This window comes from Brassica napus, unplaced genomic scaffold (genome assembly GCF_020379485.1).
Source record: "Brassica napus cultivar Da-Ae unplaced genomic scaffold, Da-Ae ScsIHWf_528;HRSCAF=793, whole genome shotgun sequence".
Lineage (NCBI taxonomy): Eukaryota > Viridiplantae > Streptophyta > Magnoliopsida > Brassicales > Brassicaceae > Brassica > Brassica napus.
The window spans coordinates 354,982-374,424 of record NW_026016596.1 but is presented as its reverse complement, the minus strand read 5'-3'; the positions used below and the strand labels follow the sequence as shown (position 1 = coordinate 374,424).

The window sequence follows — 19,443 nt, the reverse complement described above, 5'->3', positions numbered from 1 at the left end:
TGTAAAACTTTGATTATTTGGAAAAAACTGTCAATAATAGATAACGAATATAGCCAGTTTTGAAAGTTGTAACTGCAGTTTTTTAAGTGTGCTTATAAGATTGGAATGATCTTAAAGACAGTTAAAGCGATTTAATAGTAAAAAAGTTTTATAAACATTGACGATTTGATTCATCTGTAACTCTTCAAGATTCTTATATACACAAACCAACAACTTCCAAAACGCCACATGGCACGAGAGCTACTAACTTTAACGAGGCCAAAACCCAAAAAAAAAGAGCTCATCACATGAATCCAACAAGAGGAATAGGAACGTCGGCGTAACTGTTCCGGCGACTATCATGAACTGCCGGAAGCGACGGTGGTGGCTTACGGAAAGCTTTTTCTACTGATTCAGCCACAGTGGCGACAAAAACGACGCCAATCTTCACTAATTCGATGCAGATCTCTAGCTTTTGAGACACCATATTGTGTTTGATTTGTAGGAGAAATCTAAAAGTGGATGTTCTTCTTCGTCTGGTTTGTGTATTGCGCTTTTGAGGTATATGTTTCTTCTCTCTATGTTTGCCGCGTCTGCAGAACTTTTTGCCTTTGTGACTTGTGAGGTCTTACTTGCAAAAGCCGAGCTATATTTATACACATTCACGTCGAGCCATACAATTATTCTTATGGATTATGATACATATAATATTTGATTTATAATATGCCACGTGGCGTTTGGTTCGCTAGCATTTCTTTCTGGGAAGATGCTTTGTTGTGCTTTGGTTTATCCGAAGAGCCAAATACTCTTTGGGGGCATATCTTTACTTACATATGTGTAAGTACATGCCTAACGCATATGTTGATTTGTATAATTATTGTAGATAGGCTTACAAGCATGCAACGAAAGGCTGTAACTTGTACGTACAATTGAAAAAGGAATATATATCCAATTCGATCACGAAATTTATTTCCATTATATAATAACTAAAACCAGGGATATCCATCAACGATAATTAGCTAAACTAATTCCCTAATCTAAAATTAGAGATCCTCTAAATTCCTGAAGTTGGCAAATTAAATGACTTATTGTAGTAGTTTTTTTTTGGGGTATGCATGATTACTGTATAGTTTAAGATTCATAAAAAGAATGTTAAAAAAAGATTCATAAAAAGAGATCGTCTACATGTAACAGGGTAACATCTTCATGTATATGATCAACGTAAAAATTTATGGTAGTTATAATTTTATTTAAGATACAATTCACATATGTTTATCTTATGATACTGGGTTGGTTGATATGGATCAGGATGAAAATTCGGCACCAATAGGAGGGAAGGACACGGGGACATCAAGACAATTTGATAGTTGTTTTTCATTGAAATTTCAATAAATATTCTGTCCAACTTGCGTGGATATATAATACTTACAAAACTTCATGTCCCCTTTGCAGTGTAAGGCTGACTATAAGATTTTGATTAATATAGACATACATATACATTCGACCAAAAAAAAGACATACACATATACATCAGTAACATCACATGATGTAAGTTGATACTTTATTATGAGGAATCAAATTGTTATCAATACAAAAGATCAAAAAGTGTTGATAAAAAGTGCATATGATAGTGATTATTTATTTCTTTATTCTCGAATGATTGACAGTTGTTTATTGCATAAAGTGAAATCTAGATGCCATTAAATTTGCGATATTTGCAAATAACAACATGGCTTGTTGCTAAAACAATATGAATGTCCTATTATTCAGATCTAATCTACAACCAAACTAAATCAAACCTACCCAAATTATTGAATAAACAACAATATAAAGTGCAAACTAATGAAGACGAACAGTTTGTTTCTGTGTCCAAACTTTCATAAATATAGCTAAAACAATCACTAACTAAGCCTTCGGAAAGCAAAATCACCCGGAAACTAGAGAGTTTAAATAACAAAATAAAGATCGGGTTGATTAAGGAATTCAACTTAATTCGTGGGACTGAAATGAAATTCAATACAGTAGTCGATGGGACGTAGCACCAAACCCATAAGATGCACAACTGTGAAATATTATTACTCAAAATTGCTGGGACTTGCAAGGAGCATCTAAACTAATGTTTCTTAAAAAACTTCAAGCTTAATTAAACAAAGCACCAAAATTATCTAACCATATGTTCTAAGAGCCCATGAGAGAGATGCCACGTGTTTTCGTAGTTGTTGTCTCGTTGAAGTCCCTCCAGCCTTTATCTAATTTCAAAATAAAATGTGATGTTTTTCTCTAACCATTGGTGATTTTTAAAATGTTTATTACCTAAGAAAAGTAGAAACATTTAAAAGGTAACCAATAGACAGCATAGAGAATCTCATTTACAGATACTAATACCTACAAAGTGATGACTACATCAATACTATAGTGGAAACTTAATGTTTTCATTATGTTTGTTTACTTGTTGCTTTGGTGAATCTGAGAGTCAGATTATTCATGTATAATAAATAACAATACTCAATTTGTTCTAAAGTTTCCAAAAGACAGATGAACTGAAATTTGGATGTATGTTTCATGAAATCGAATTAAGAATATATCAATATATTGTGAGACTAACATGGTATTTAATCAAACAAAGCACGCTACTTAAGAAATTAGCACATACATGAATGTAAAGTTCATACTATAGATTACCAAAAAAAAAAATTCATACTATACATACTAATTTAGGTAAACTCATATTTATTTAGCTAACTAATTAAATCAAAATAAAATGAAATATTTTAATGAAAGACACGCATAAGGAAGAGAACCTTGACTTTACAATGTTTGTTTAGCAACTTGGATATGAGATCATGCGGAATGCGTTTTATATTTGCATGCAACATGGAGTTGGATTTTACATTGCAATACTCTAAAGTCTCTTATATACAATAAGTAATATGGATTACGCAAACGTAAGAAAATCTTGTAATGTATGGCGACCTTTAACGACCACATCTTCCTCTCTGATTATTCTTCTATTCCACAATCTTATCCACTTTTCCCCTAATATATTTAAAAATGCTCTTAGAAATTTAAACTAATGAAGATCATAAAATAGAAACCGATGATGATCGTGTGTACTTTTAGTTTTTTGTTCTGTTCAATGCCGGTCCTGACAATACATGGCCACAAACTAAAACTTTTTTTGGGCCTATTAAATTTATAAAAGTAAAAGAAAACAAGCAAGTAAAGTAAAAGTGGAAAGGAGTCTTCGAACTTAGTATCTCTTACAAATTAGAAAGGACACAGAACCAAAACAGCTGAAGAACTATATGTTTAAATTGTGGCCGAAACTTCACTTATATATTGAGGCTGGAAGCACATACTTCCACTTCCACTTCCACTTCAAACGAATTAGAACAATTATACTTATATCATTATATGAATACAAGTATGTAAATACAAACAATACATTTCAAATGCAAATATGCAATTTAGAAACAATAGGTAGTGATCAATATTCAGGACCACCAAAGACTTCATTTTTCTCTGAAATATAACCAGTTAAATAATGATCGGTACTAAATCTTTTTTTTTTTGTCTTTTTTTTGTTTTCTAGCACAACTGTACAGACATACAGAAAATACATTTTGTAATTTCCAACCTTTTTTTTTGCTGTTGTTCAAAAAAATCCATATTGATAAGGAATTCCAGACTAGTCATACTTATTTATACAATCTGTATTAACAGATGTTGCAGTGGAAAAATAACAATAGTAAGCTGCAACACCGACATCTCATTATTGTCACGAATCGTAAGTAAACCGATCACCGAACGAATATTGCCACAGTTACTTGTGGTTATAGGCTTATAGCTCTTTCTTCTTTCTGTGTGCCAATTATAAACCTGGAGAGGCTTATCAAGCTCTCAAAAATCACCATCTGTCACTTCAAACCCTCTTTCCTCTTCAAGATGTCATTAGTCTTTTAAAGTGTCAATGTTTGTACCGGGACTGTTAAGAGAAGTTCAGATTTCTCTACCAACAAAAAGTACGCTTAGATTATGCACAATGCCACGGTATTATAAACACACACCTTTTTACTTTTTTACAATCCACATCACCATATTATATATTTTTTTATTCCACATAATCATTGACACTTATTTAATTTTTATGTTATATAATATATTTTTTTTTTAAATTCAACATTCTACCATTTTACTAACAAAAATAAATATTTTCAGTTTTCAATTTTTAAAGTTTAATCATGAATTTTAATTTAATAAATTTGTGTTTATTTATATAAATAAGAATTTATAAGTAAATTAATATTATAATAAAATTATATGTATCCAAATCAAATAAACCAAGTCTCTATTTATAGAACATTAAAATGATGAATTTTGATATGAAAAAATATTTTAAAAAATATCTGCAACAAAATAAGTCACTTGAAACAAATATGATGAATACAATCTAAGTTATCAAAACAACCAATAAAAACTCAACAGTTATGTAATTTTTATTTGTTTGATTTAAAAAAATGGAATCTCCTACCTTCGCTTTCTTTCTGAGAGCGTGAACCACATCTATGAAAATTGATTGGTTCAAGTCTTCTATGTGGATCCGGCATGCATTTTATTAACTAGTTGAATAGATTTAACTGGAATTAATCCACATACTTTTTTACCTTATTTCAACACTCTCGTTATAAGCTTTCAACGGTTAGAAAATTTATTCAACTACTTTGATGTAAATAATCTTAATTAGAAAGAACAGCAACAGAAACATAAGTTGCATGAAAAGCAGAAAAATAGTCAATTTCGACCTCAACAATTTCAGTCGCGCCAAATATAATCCAACAAAGGGTCAGTACCAAATACGACATTAACTCAATTATTATTCAAAAAAAAAACTACCTGAACTTTTTTAAAACGTGCATAAATCTACATTGACTCTAACAGAAGTTAGTCAACCATTAACAAGATAAAACGACATTGTTTTGATATACAAGAAAAATGTCAATTTCGACCCCAACAATTTCAGTCGTGCCAAATGCGACCCACACAAATGGTCAGTGCCAATTACGACATCAACTCAATTATAATTAAAAAAAAACTATCTAAACTTCTTAAAACTTACTTAAATATACATTAACTCTAAAAAAAGTTAGCCAACCGTTAACAAGATAAGATGACGTCGTTTTGATATATATGTTTAAAAAAATATGTTCATTCCGGGACTCAAACCCATGCCGTGATACCTTTTTAAAAGGGCACACTAACAACTAAAATAGGGCCAACTCTTATCCATCACAACATAGGCATTTGTTATGGGTCCACAAAAAAATTTAGTGTTATTTTATGGGTTATAAAAGCTTATTTTACCATGTTAATTTATCAAATAGTTGGTAAAATTATAATAACAGAGTCCATAATAAATTAACCTAATACAAAGATAACAAACAAAGTATGTATGGTTCACCATTTCTAATTTTCCCGTTTACAAAACCTGATTTTCATAAAATGGCCTATTTTTCTAAAGCAAAAAAAAATTAATACCAAAAAATTCTTATGGTTCAATTTTTTAAAATGCAATGAGAAAATGTTAGACGAAAATAAATATAAAAAGGTCCATATTTTATGTTTCACCCAAGGCTATTAAATTGTTTAAGACGACACTGACTAAACTAAAGTAACTTTTTAAAATATTATTACAAATTTATATAGACTAATATTCTTCTTTATCTTATCCAATTTAAAACTTTGATGATTGTTTTTATATAATTTAGTTATCGTTTAACATGTTTAATATTCTGAACAAGATATCTCAATGGAAGAAAGGTAAAAGGCCCCTATAACATTTTTGAACAAAAGATCACAAATATATAATACTAACTTTGAAAAAAAAATTCCACTTAAGTTTAAAAATTTAAAATAATTTATATAAGCAAATTCTATAAATAGCTTTAAAGTTTTAAGTATATTTAATGTAATATAATTATAAATATTTTATTATTTACATTTTAGTAATATATAAGTTTATTAAAGATATGATAAGTAAAAACATGTTAATGTATTTATATAAATAAAGAAAAGTACCACCAAAGTTTTAAATTGGATAAGATGAAGAAGAATAGTAGTTTATATAATTTCAAATTTGTAATAATATTTCAAAAAGTTAGTTTAGTTTAGTTGTTAGTGTACCCTTTCAAAAGAGTATTAAAACATGAGTCCCGAAATGAACATATATTAAAAAAAAATATAAATCAAAACAACGTCGTTTTATCTTGTCAAAAGCTGACTAACTTCTGTCAGAGTCAATGTATCTTTAGGCACCTTTTAAAAAGTTCAGATAGTTTTTTAAAATTATAATTGAGTTGATGTCGTAATTGACACTGAATATTTGTTCGGGTCGTATTTGGCACGACTGAAATTGTTGAGGTCGAAATTGACTCTCCCCGTGAAAAACATGTACTTACATCAAGGCAAATTCAGAAAACCAGATAAAAAATGATTTGAACCTACAAAGCCAAGTCGTAGGAACAAGAAAAGAAAATGCATAGACAAAAAAAAGGGTTAAGAGAAGGTAGAATGCAAACTAAACGTTCAAAACTAAAAGACAAGTAAGGAATTGCATGAGATATAAATACAACCCATGCGGACAACATCACCTTGATCAGCTTGATCACTTGTTGTATGTGATAATGAATTTGCCAACAACTATTGAGTTTAGAAACACCAATTTTATCATCCCAGTACACTCTGCTATGAACTTAAGAGACATGACTTAAGAGTTAGAATGTTACAATTACATCTGGCAGACATGAACCCAAGGTGTCCTGTATAGTTGAATATGAACATTAATAGCTATCTATCTCTACGAAGACAATAACAAAAGCCAGACCAAAACTTCCATGAAACTACTCTACTCCTTCTGCAGTCTGCTCTATGCCGAAATTATGAAAGTATAGTAGTTCCGAGTCCAATTGTCAATCCGGACTAATTGTTACTAACCGATCAAAATTAAACACTAACCAAAAATTAAACCAGTTTGAATTAAAGCGTATCATGATCTCGAAGTTTAATTTTTGGACAAAAAAAAAATCTCGAAGTTTAATATATGGAAGCCGTTGGGGGAGTATATATTTGTAATTGACAACGCAATATTTGAATTTAGGATGGGCCCTCATCCCCCTCTTTAGTCGTTGAATATTTTTGAAAAAAGGGAAAAAATACGTTGCTTATTTACAAAACTACCCTCAGTAGCTTAAATTATTACGTTAGAAAGCCCTAGCCAAAAAAATTCAAATTTGAACTCCGCCACGAAGATGCAATCTCAGCCGTCCGTTTCATCATCTGCCTCTTTTACATCACCCATCTCTCTCTCCATCGTCCTCCTCCTTTCCTGCTGAAATCATGCGAATCTAGAGAGAGAAAATCATATCGTGAGTGAGAGAGAGTGAGTGAGAGAGAGAGATAAATTATAACAGAACTCCATCAATAGCTGCTCAATTTTCATTAACACAGGCAAGTAAAGTTTCAATCTTTCAGCTTCATCTCTGCTTCCAAAGCCTCTAACTTTCATCAATCCTCATTGTAGGTTTCGTGAAATCACCTTAAGTAACGATGTTAAGGGACGCTAAGCTTTCCCGTAGAGACTCCGGCAAGCACGAGGAGATCGAGAACGTCCCCGAGAATCTCCAAGCTTCCTTCTTGTCTCAAGCCAGCAACGACTCCTCCTTCTCTCTACCACGAGCTCCTTTAAACACCATCCACGATCCGTTCAAGGAGTCCCGGAGTAGTAAGATGGATCGGACTCCGTCTAAGCCCAAACCCAAGAACCCAGATCCGGCATTGCCTTTACGGACGCCTGATAACAACAAGCACCGGTTTGGTTGGGGGGAGAAGCGTGGCTTTATGGCTAACACGACTCCTAAGACCGGTAGAGTTGTTGGGAGAGCTAACTCGGAGACCGGTTCGGCTCAGAATACGCCTACGAAGAGCGTGTCTAAGCCTCCTCCGGGGTCTTGTTACAGAGGGAAGATTGATGCGGCGGGGAGAGCTGGTGGGTATGCGTCGTTGTACAAAGGGTTGTCTAGCTCTGATAGGCAAGTTTCTGGTGTTGTTAATACTGTTGAAGTTCCTCACTTTGACCTTAAGGAGGATCCTTCTTTCTGGATGGATCACAATGTGCAGGTACCAATTCTTTTCTTTTGGGATCCTTTACTGCCATCTATGCATCTAGGTTCATTAGCTGGAACAAAGTTGCTTCGTTTAACAAAATTGTTTTTGATTTTTCAGTGTTTAGCATAAAGAATTGGTTTGATGATGAGTTTATTGAATGTGTTGTAGATTCTTATCCGTGTGCGACCGCTTAATAGCATGGAGAAGAGTATAAATGGGTACAGTAGGTGCTTAAAGCAGGAAAGCTCTCAATGTGTAGCGTGGACTGGACAACCTGAAACACGGTTTTTATTTGATCATGTGGCTTGTGAGACGATTGACCAGGTAAGACTCAGGCCGAAAGTAGACAAATTTGGTTTCCTTTTCTTCGTTGAAATCATTTTTGATTTGTAGGAAAACCTTTTCCGGGTTGCTGGTCTGCCCATGGTGGAAAATTGCTTGTCTGGCTACAACAGCTGTATATTTGCATATGGCCAGGTAAATACTTTATTCTATCATCCCAGAGATGACTTATGAGAATCCTTACAAGGTTTAAGTTCTTAGAATAGGACTGAGTGGATACAGTTTCCTTCTTTGTATTATTTTGCATTTCCTAACTTGTAATATGTTGTTGGGATTGTGTAGACAGGAAGTGGAAAGACATATACAATGCTCGGGGAAGTCGGTGATTTAGAATTTAAACCAAGTCCCAACAGAGGAATGATGCCACGGATTTTTGAATTTTTGTTTGCAAGAATACAAGCTGTAAGAATTTTATGAAATTGCTTTATCGATGTCTTATTAACTTTGCTAATCACATCTTACATTTTTGTTCTTGTTGGCAGGAGGAAGAGAGCAGAAGAGACGAGAGTCTTAAATACAATTGCAAATGCTCTTTTCTTGAGATTTACAATGAACAAATCACAGACCTTCTTGAACCATCTTCAACAAATTTGCAGGTAATCTTAAATTATTTTTGGTGGTGAAAGTACACCGATACGCAAGGCTTAGTTTTCTAATGTGTTCTTGCTTTTTTAGCTTCGAGAGGACATTAAGAGTGGTGTCTATGTGGAAAATCTCACCGAGTTTGAAGTAGAGAGTGTTCAAGACATCTTAGGGCTTATTACACAGGCTAGTTTTGTTGTCTCCCATGCATTTTTGTTTTATGTTTATTGTTTCTAATTATCTTTGGTACAATAGGGTTCTTTGAATCGAAAAGTTGGAGCCACAAATATGAACAGAGAGAGCAGCAGATCACATAGTGTATTTACATGCGTGATCGAGAGCAGATGGGAAAAAGACTCAACAACTAATATGCGTTTTGCAAGACTGAACCTGGTTGATCTTGCTGGATCAGAGAGGTAACTGTGGGGTTTTTGCTTGGTATTTTCTCAGAAACCTCTTCTTACATTCTACATTATGTAACAGGCAAAAAACTTCTGGCGCTGAGGGTGACCGCCTAAAAGAAGCTGCTAATATCAATAAATCATTGTCCACACTAGGGTAACCAAGGAACAGTTAAATCCCCTTGCATACATCGTTTCATCAATTACTTGTTATGCTGAATCTTTCTATTTTATTAAATCTTGATTGCAGTCATGTCATTATGGTTCTTGTGGATGTTGCAAATGGTAAACCAAGGCATATTCCATATCGTGATTCAAGGCTGACATTTCTTCTTCAGGTTAAATTTGAATTCATTGCCGGTTTTTGTTTAAGTTGCAGTCTATCCTTTCATGGCATTATAGCTGTAATCATTTCATTTACAGGACTCATTGGGTGGCAATTCAAAAACGATGATCATTGCTAATGCTAGTCCTTCCGTCAGGTAATCTTTTAACACTAACTTGATCTAGTAATACATAAACTCGTATAGTCAGAACTTTAACTTATTGCTTCTATGGATTATCACTGTGGCAGTTGTGCAGCAGAGACGCTAAACACACTTAAATTTGCTCAGAGAGCAAAGCTAATACAGAATAATGTAAGTTTGCACTGTTATCCATATTGTAATTGATGAGGGTATGAATCATGTATAACCTTTGGGTAAATATTGTTTCAAATTCTTTAGGCTGTGGTCAACGAAGATTTCAATGGGGATGTCCTGGAATTACGCCGTCAAATCCGACTTCTAAAGGTGTAACATTTTGAACTATCACTAGGTGCTCTTTATGTGTAGCTGTATATAAGCTGAGACAATTTGCTGTTTGTGTGTGTGGAACAGGAAGAGCTTTCCCTCCTCAAGCGCCAGAACATCTCGAGGGCATTGTCATTTGGAACAGCAACAGCCAACATTACAGAATTCCAAGTCGATTCTCCATCGAATGAATTGCAGAAGACAGGACATCAACATGCTAGTAACTCACTTGTGTATGAATCTGGAGGCTGTGTAAGGATGTCTAGAAAGCAGGTATACCGACTTTCAGAAATTTTAATGATTCATATGCCTTTGCCTTGCGATTCTTCTAAACCTCTGTATATATCAGTTGAAATCTTTGGAGATAACACTTGCTGGCTCATTGAGAAGAGAACATGTGGCTGATGCTTCAATTAAGAATCTTGAAGCTGAGATTGAGCACTTAAACCGTTTGGTAATTCCTTTTCACCTACACTGCTCCATCCCCACTTATGTTTTAGAGTCTGAATCTGCTACAAGCCAATTTATCTTTTAGGTTCGGCAAAGAGAGGAAGATACTAGGAGCACAAAAATGATGCTCAGGTTTCGAGAAGACAAGATACAGAGGCTGGAATCACTACTTGGCAACCATATATCTGCAGATTCTTATTTGTTGGAAGAGAAGAATGTGCTGTCAGAAGAGATTCAGTTGCTTCAAGCTAAAATTGACAAAAATCCTGAATTGACACGCTTTGCCCTGGAAAACATAAGGCTTCTGGACCAGCTTAGAAGGTGATATATGTTTAGCAAGTATCCAAACCTAAAATAAAAGAGAAAAATGTGTGTGTGTGTGTTTTCTTAAGCTTTGTTGTTATGGTACTCGCAGATTTCAAGAGTTCTATGAGGAAGGTGAGAGAGAAATTTTACAAGGAGAAGTCTCGAATCTGAGAAACCAGGTAACTCTAGTTAGCACCGTATCTATCCTGGTATGTAATCATTCTTCTTTTCGTTTGCACTGCAATACTTAGCCCTATCTATTGATGTTGCAGCTTGTCCAGTTTCTTGATGAAAACGCTGACCGGCAAAAACATCCTGATGATGTAACAGAGCCACAGGTAACACCTACTTTCATCTTTAATCTTTACATATGTTTAATTAAGATCCAGAGTGATTATGCTTCATTAGTTGCGTGTCATTGGTCTTGTTGTACTTTATATTTTATTAAAAGTATTTTGGCTTTTCTAAGGCGCAGGATGCACTACGTATTAGCAAAGAAAATTATTCACTACAAGAGGAGGTTCATTCACTTTCTTGCTCAGAAGTCATTCTCCTGTTTTCTTTCTGTTCTACCAACTTAATCACAATTTTTTTTATTCTTTTCCATCGCAGCTAAAAAAGACCTCTAACGAGCTTGACAAATGCCGAACTAACCTTGGTTCTTGCCTGGAAGAGAATGCAAAGCTTAGTAGGTTAGTATATCTGATTGACAATTCTTTTTTGTTTCCTTGCATCTGGCCAAAGGACTTCTCATTTTCAACATAGCCGTTATAAGTCTTCTCGCCCATCTTCTGCAGGGAAATCCATGATCTTCAGGCTATGGTCAGCGATATCAGAGCTTCCACACCTGATGAACATAGCTCGAACAAACAAAAGGTCTGCACAATAAGAACAGTGTGGTTTACTAATATGCACAACCATCTGTGACGTTGTTACTTAACAGTTTCATATTGCCAAAAAATTGCAGGCCCTGCTGGAAACTCAAAATGTTGATCGGCCCGAAACACTTGCTGGTCAGCAGGTCAACCATGTCGAAGAAATCATCAAACTGCAGCTTGATTTGGATGTACTGAAAATTATACTCGATGAGGAAAGAACACTACGTGTTGATACAGAGGCGCAAGCAGTTCGCTTGAAACTTAATATGGGAGAGTTGAAGGACCAACTACTTATGATGAGCAAGCAGCAAGAAAATGTAATCAGTGAGCTGCGCGAGACAAAGTCTGTAGTTGAAGCTCTCGAGTCGCAAAACAATACATTGATCCAAGAAGCTGTAGAGTTGAGGAGAACAAAGGAGAAGTATACTGAACTTTTACAAAAGCAAGAGCTTGACATCCCAGTAACGAAGTCCAAACAGTGCAATGAGTTCAAAGATAATCCGGCAGAGGACAATGCAATTAATGCCAAGTTCAGGAAAATGCAAGCATCTCTTGAAAAAGCTAAGAGGTTGAACATGTTATTCAAGAATGATATAGCTTCTAAGGCATGTGGAGATGAAGAAACGGACGAAGTTCAAAGACAAGCCGAAGCTGAAACTGCTGAGGTGATTGTCTATCTGCAGAACGAGCTCGAAGTTCTTCAGAGGGAGGTTGATGATTTCCAGTCAAAAGAAAGCGTGACTGAACAGCAAGTAAAGCTTTTGGAAACTCAGATGGAGGAACTGCAGGATAACTTGCGAGATATGACCATGGATAATGAGCAGTTGCAAGAAAATCTCAGAAGCAAAGAAATGGAGCTACAGATAATTTCAAACGAGATGGAACTTCTCACATCTGAGCTTGAAGAAATTCTGCTGAGTGGGAATGAAGGCCTTACAGATGCATGTTACCAGGCTGATTTAATTTCGGGTTCCTTTCCAGATAAAAGGATATGGATATCTGAACAGGTTGGGGAGCTAATAAGAACAATTTCTGAGAGGGAATCAATGATCGAAGATCTTGAAAGCTGTTTAGAGGATGCCAATAAAAAGCAGTGTGATATAGAGTCCATGTTGAAGTCTCTTAGAGGGGCAGCATTAGTGATGAGTGAAGCGCATCAGAGAGAGTACGAGGAAAAGGAGACACATACTCTCCTCTTGAAGTCGCAGTTGTGCGAGAAAACAGAGGCCGTATCAAGGCTTCTAGAGAAGCTGAAGATGGCTGAAAGTTGGATTTATGAAGCATCAAATTGTGCAACAGCTTCTCTAGTAATCGTCAACCGATATTCTGAGGTAATCGAGTCCCATACTTTTGAGTTGAAGCAAAAGGATGTCCAGCTTGAGGAATTTGCTGGAACCATTCTTTCTCTGAAGAAACAAGTACAAGATATGGAAGCAACCTGTGAAGAATTCAGAAGAAAGCTTCTGGACGAAGAAAAGAATGCTTCTGCTATGGAACGAAAGCTTGAGGAAATTGAGGAGACTAGCATTTCAGCCATGAAAGAGAAGCTTTCTGAGCTCAAGGGTGGCGTGTCTGGGCTAAGATCATGCATAAGCATGTGTCAAGAACACGAGAAATACACTCAGGCAGAGAATTCACTCGGGTCTCCAGCCCACTGTAGTGAAGGACAGGTGAGCTGCAATTTTTCATATTTTAACGAACATGGCTTATTATTATGTATTGTATTGTTCTTAGTCCTTTGCTCGAATTCTTTTTCATACAGGAAGTTGGGACGAATGTAGTTGTCTCGTCTTGCATTGAGAAGACTCCAAACAAGAATCATGTGCAGTCCATGAGAGTTAGCAGTCAGGTGTCTAGTGAGAGAAGTAAAGTGATTATACTGCTAAAGCAAGAAATGGAATCTGCTCTTGTAAGCTTGAAAGAGACTCAAATTGAGATGGCCAGGCTCCAGGAGGAGAAGGAAGAGCTAAAGGCGTCTGAGAAAAGAAGCTTAAGCAACTTGCACGATCTTACTGCACAGTTTTCCAACCTTGAGACTGTGATGATTAGCATGAAAGAACAGTATGAGAACAAAATGGAAGCCACAGATCATAAACTTAAGGTAAGTAACACACTCAGATGCTATGATTTTTCTCTCTTCTTTTTTTCTAACGTTCCCAAGCTATTTTACAGACTTTGGAGCATGAATTTGCTAAGATGAAGCTAGAGGCTGGCCAGGGACATGTAGAAAACTTATGTGTTCTTCAGAAATTCGAGGAGGCTCAATGGACTATTAAAGAAGCAGATATCACGATCAATGAGCTCATAATAGCGAATGAAACGATGAAACTTGACCTGGAGAAACAGAAGAAAAGGGAAAGAAGCTTGGTTGGAGAGAGAAACGCCTTAGTTGACAAACTGCAGGAGCTGGAATCCATAAATGTCAAAGAAAATGAAAAGGTTGAGTACCTTGAGAAGCTATTCGAGTCAAGTCTGATGGGTGTAGGAGATCTTGTCGAAGAGCTGGAAACTGTTGTCAGAAAACTACAAGACGAATCATCTGAGGCCTTGACTGGCATGGCCAATGATTTATCTGATTTGAAGTCTTCGGTTTCAGAAACAAAGTCAGCTAGGTTGTTCCTCGAGGATATCTGGTCAGAAATAATCATGAAGGATTGTGCTGTCTCAGTTCTACATCTATGCCATATGGGGGTTTTGTTAGAAACAGTTACAGGGGTCAACGCCGAAAATGGTCTGCTTCAACGTGGGCTGTGTGAATCGAACTCTTCCATAGCCGGATTAAGAGATAACAATGTCAGGTTAAGAAGGGAGCTTGAGATGTTTACAACGCTCAAGGGTAAACTGCTAGCTGATATAAAGAATGGTTTTGAGAAAGTTTCAAGAAATGAAGAAGCAACTAATCTGCTCACTACAAAACTAAGCAATTTTGAGCAGAAAATTTCAGGTTTACAGTACCAGGAGGAGCTGATGTTGCAAAGATCTGACAGCATGGGGTCTCAGCTTGATATTTTGATGAAAGAAATAGATTTGAGCAATGGGAACCTTGCAGAAACTCTGTTGGAGCAAAAGCTGCATCTGAATCAGAAAAGTGATTTCTTTGACACTGAAGTTCAGCGTTATTTGATGGATCTCTGCACAAAGGATGTTGAGTCACTTGTTCTGGCGCTAACAGTAAAAGAATGTTCTTCTTGTCTCGCAATTCTGGATAAAGAGCTTCTTGATCATCAGGCCTTCGTTGAGGATCTCAAAGAGAAATTGTTTGTTTCCAAGGTGGAGAGTGAGCTCAAAGACCTCTGTCTGGTTGATAACAAATTGGAGACCGTTGCAGTGAAACAAAAGCTGACCGAAGCACAAAGACAGATCAAGGCTCTCTCGTCAGATCTTAAACACAGTGTGCAAAAAACCGTCGAAATGGATGAAGTAAACAAGGGTTTTGGAGAAAGGGTCTTCTTCTTGGAATCTCGCGTTTCTGACCTACAGCAAGATTTAGAGATGAAAGATTTTGAACTTCAGAATCTCCAACATTCACAGTCGATTGCTGCAGGAGAACTGGGTATCAAAGAAAGGGATATACAAGTTTATGCTGATGCTGTCAGTGCGTTGAAGGATGAAAACAGCTCTCTTAAGCACACGTTTATACATTTTGGTGAAGATCAGTCTAAAGCATTAAATGTCAACAGCTTAAGCATTGCCAAATGTTCTGAAGGTAGCAGAACACTGGAGAAACTAACCAGGGATGGTCTGGTAATCTCTGATCAGATGTTCGAAGTGATATGTGAAAACGCCAATAAAGCTTCGGAATTCGCAGATGCTGTTCAATCTTTGCAGATTGATGTAGAAGACTTGCTGTCTGAAAATCTGAATCTCCAGGATGAGCTTTTGCGAAAGGATGATGTTCTGAAGGGGTTGTCTTTTGACCTCAGCCTACTACAAGAATCTGCTTCCAATTCCAGGGACAAGGAAGATGAAACAAAGGAAATCATGGTACATCTTGAAGCTTTGGAAAAGACACTAGCTTCTAGAACCTCTGAACTAGAAGAGGCTGTTTCTTTCGCCCAAATGCTTGAAGTTCAGCTGCAAGGGAGCAAAGAAATTATCTGCAACCTTGAAAAGGATACTGAAAAGGCAATGCAGTGCCGAGAGCAGCTGGCAGCAGAAAATAAAGAAATTAGAGCAGAAGCTGAAGATCTCTTGGCAGAGAAAAGCTCTCTAGAGGAGGAGCTGATCCAGACAAAAAAGGTATCTGAGAGCATGGAGATGGAGCTCTTTAATCTAAGAAATGCTCTCAGACAACTGAATGATAAAGTTGAGTCTACCCAGAGCAAATTAGATGAGACCATCGATGAGAGGGATAATCTACAAGATGAGGTTTTGTATGTGACAGAAGAACTTGGAAAAATGAAAGCTGAGGCTAAAGAATTGGAAGTTAGAATCATAGAAGCTCAAGAGGTAGGCGGTAATCTTAACAAAACATGTACATTTCTCAACCCTTTTTGCATTGCTTACTAAAACTTGTTTCTCATCTTTTTACAGATTGCTGAGTCAAGAAAGATGTATGCCGATCAGAGAGAAGAAGAAGTGAAGCTACTAGAGGGATCAGTTGAGCAGCTTGAGTATACTATCGATGCACTTGAAAATAAGGTAAGGATTAATCATTTTTTACTATTGAACAGCTTAGTTTAGTCGCTGTGTTTACTTTTCTGATGGAGGCGTGTTTTCAATAGGTTAACGTTATCAAAGATGAAGCTGAAAGACAGCGTCTGCAAAGGGAAGAGCTGGAGACAGAGCTTCACACCATACGCCAGCAGATGGAAAGTGTTAGAAATGCTGATGAGGAAATGAAGAGGTTAGAAAAACATTAAGCAACATAAACTGGTATATGTTTAAAACAACTCATTTCTTTATTTTTTTGTGGTCAAAGAATTTTAGATGAAAAGCATATGGATCTTCAAGAAGCTCAGAAGCATATAGAAGCGCTTGAGAGAAAGACGGCTAATCAAATGACTGAGGTAACATTATTGTGCTATTTTAACAGTGGTGGATTCTTAAAGTCAAGTCACAAAATTACTGTTGATAATGTGTATGTTTACTCTACAACAGATTACTCAACTCAGCGCGCATATCTCAGAATTAAATATGCATGCAGAGGCTCAGGCTAGAGAATACATGCATAAGGTAAAGATAGTTCCTTATAGATTGCTCTTTTTTCAAAAGACTGGCGTTACTTAGACCGTTCTATTCAAAACAGGTTAAGGAACTGGAGGCAATGGCTGAGCAAGTAAAACCAGAAATTCATGTTTCTCAAGCTGTGGACTCTTCATTGAGTAAAGGTTCAGGGAAGCCTCGGGGTTCTGGCTCTCCTTTTAGGTGCATAGGGTTGGGACTTGCCCAACAAATGAGGTCTGAGAAGGATGAGGAGCTTGCTGCTGCAAGGCAACGAGTTGAAGAGCTTGAAACTGTAGTTGCAACCAAGCAGAAAGAGGTAACTAGTTGAAAATGTGTTGTACTGATACATTTGGCATCCATATAGTATTTTTACCTCTTCTTTGTTGCTACCAGATTTTTTTATTGAACTCAAAACTCGCCAAGGTGGATAGCATGACCCATGATATTACTCGAGTTATGCTCGGACTCAAACAGAATTGTGCAGTAAGTAACCGTTTCTACTTGTTTCTTCTCTGGTCTTGTACCTGAACTATATTCAGTCAATGATCTCTATATCTTCTTCTCTGTTTCTCTTCTCAGTCATTATTGGATAGTCAGCAAGTATCAAAGATAGCAGAGATGCTTCAACGTTATAGTTCAGATTCACGGGAAACGGTATTTTCTTTGGAAGAATGATTAATAAGTTGTTCATACTATAATCAAAAACCTGTTGTCTGAGTCTTTCCGTATATAGGATTTTGAAGTCTCTCAGCTCAAGCGGCAACTCAGTGAATATAATGAGGAAAAGCAAGGGTAAGCAAGTGAATTACTCTGTCAAGTTTTAAAGAGAGGAAGATGGTTTTTGGCTCCTTCCAGATGTTTTATCTTTACAATGGCTTGATGCAGATGGCTAGAGGAGATTGAAGGAAAACAGACAGATTTAGTTACGGCACAGATAGAACTGGAGGAACATAGACAGCATGAGCAACTGCTCAAGAAAGAAAACGAATTCCTGAAGGTTAGAAAATTAAAAACATTGGCGCACTATTATACCGTTTTAGTAGCACAGAAAGTATCTAACTCTTCTGACTTTTCAACAGAAGGAGAATGTTAGTCATAAAAGAAAACTAATGGAACTTGAAGGAGAAGTGGAGAAGCTTTCATCCCAGCAAAAGCCCGAGTGGAGAACTCGTGATCATGCTAGAATCAAGGCAAGAAGAAATCTCTAACTCCCTCAGTACTTGTCTGTGTATTTTTTAGTCACTTTTCTTTTTTCTAGTACTCACTACCCTTTTATATATCTCATCATATGCAACAGGAAGAAAACAATGTGTTGAAACTTCAGCTTGATGAGCTCAATCTGAAGTTACGAAGAGCGGATGTGAATATTTCTCGTGCTAAAGAAGAGCTTGCTTGGTACCGAGCATCTACAGGAAAGAACCAACATTCAAACTTTGAAAAGATGCATCATTTAAGTACCAAACTGAAGGAAAGCGAAGAGGAAAGAATGCAGCTGGGAAAGCAGCTATTATGTCTCTCCACCAGTATCTTAAAGGTAAGAGAACATCATGGTTTCTCAGTGTAATCAGTTTTCTAATTCCAGTTATCTGAAACTTGTTAACCTATAATGCCTTCTAAATATCATCTTTGTGTGGGTTTAAAAATTTCCTCAGGCAGCAGGTGTAACAGGAGAAGATATCACAGACATAAACCCTGAAGTTGCTGAAGAGGCACTTGAACAGATCAAGACGAAAGTTGGTTTACTTGAAAGTGAATTGGATCACTTTAGAGTAAAGGTAAACATCTAGTTCGATTGAAGCTTCAATCCTGTAGCCTTTTGCAGATGTACTAATAAGAGAAGTTTGTTAAAAAATCTTGATGCAGGGAAAAACAAAGAGCAGAAGAAGTAGAAATCCTGAGAGGGCGATGCCTTCAATGCCTTCGCCTAGAAGAAGATCATGGAGTCAGAGTCCAAGAAAGATGTCTCAGGTCCCTTTTTTCACTTCTTTAGACAGGTGATAGGAGGAAATGTTTGTATGAGTAAAACTAGTCTGTATAAGATTCATGAATGTTAAAATGTAATTTGTAAAGCATACTGAGACATTATTTCTCTCATCCCAAACACAATGCATTAACCTCCTAATGATATGATAACGGTGAACCATTTATGCATGGATTAGTGTACCCAAAACCAATTAAATACCATATAATATAATACAATATTTAAAAACGAATAACACAGGGAAAGACTTCGATTGTAAGGATGGTCAAAAGAGAAATCCATATTTATCTTTCTGTTTGAAACTTGAATGAATCAAAATTTGACAGTATTTATATATCTTTTATAGAATTAGATATCTTAAAAATAATTCAAAATCATCATGTATACACTGTAGACCAAACCTAGTT

At 36.1% G+C, this 19,443-nt stretch overlaps 2 protein-coding genes across 3 annotated transcripts; one reads left to right on the top strand and one right to left on the bottom strand.

The window, feature by feature from the left end:
* Nucleotides 1-130: 130 nt before the first annotated feature.
* On the bottom strand, nucleotides 131-610 carry LOC125604377. Its single transcript, XM_048774796.1, has one exon. It carries the CDS (start codon nucleotides 464-466, stop codon nucleotides 284-286), a length of 183 nt encoding a protein of 60 aa, XP_048630753.1. The 5' UTR covers nucleotides 467-610; the 3' UTR covers nucleotides 131-283.
* Nucleotides 611-7,259: 6,649 nt separating this feature from the next.
* On the top strand, nucleotides 7,260-19,206 carry LOC125574807 (kinesin-like protein KIN-12D). Of its 2 annotated transcripts, none has more exons than XM_048774770.1 (37): nucleotides 7,260-7,482; nucleotides 7,556-8,151; nucleotides 8,308-8,463; nucleotides 8,533-8,616; nucleotides 8,764-8,883; nucleotides 8,964-9,077; nucleotides 9,157-9,249; nucleotides 9,319-9,479; nucleotides 9,547-9,621; nucleotides 9,715-9,802; nucleotides 9,888-9,946; nucleotides 10,039-10,102; nucleotides 10,190-10,255; nucleotides 10,343-10,528; nucleotides 10,605-10,709; nucleotides 10,791-11,026; nucleotides 11,121-11,190; nucleotides 11,284-11,349; nucleotides 11,487-11,531; nucleotides 11,624-11,703; nucleotides 11,809-11,887; nucleotides 11,979-13,559; nucleotides 13,652-13,990; nucleotides 14,062-16,338; nucleotides 16,423-16,530; nucleotides 16,614-16,735; nucleotides 16,811-16,898; nucleotides 16,990-17,064; nucleotides 17,138-17,371; nucleotides 17,449-17,538; nucleotides 17,635-17,709; nucleotides 17,789-17,847; nucleotides 17,941-18,052; nucleotides 18,135-18,245; nucleotides 18,353-18,589; nucleotides 18,708-18,830; nucleotides 18,919-19,206. In XM_048774770.1, exons 2-37 carry the CDS (start codon nucleotides 7,582-7,584, stop codon nucleotides 19,051-19,053), a joined length of 8,283 nt encoding a protein of 2,760 aa, XP_048630727.1. In that variant the 5' UTR covers nucleotides 7,260-7,482; nucleotides 7,556-7,581; the 3' UTR covers nucleotides 19,054-19,206. The 2 variants fall into 2 exon arrangements, with proteins under 2 accessions (XP_048630727.1, XP_048630726.1); XM_048774769.1 differs by having other exon boundaries at nucleotides 11,481-11,531.
* The last annotated feature ends 237 nt before the right edge of the window (nucleotides 19,207-19,443 follow it).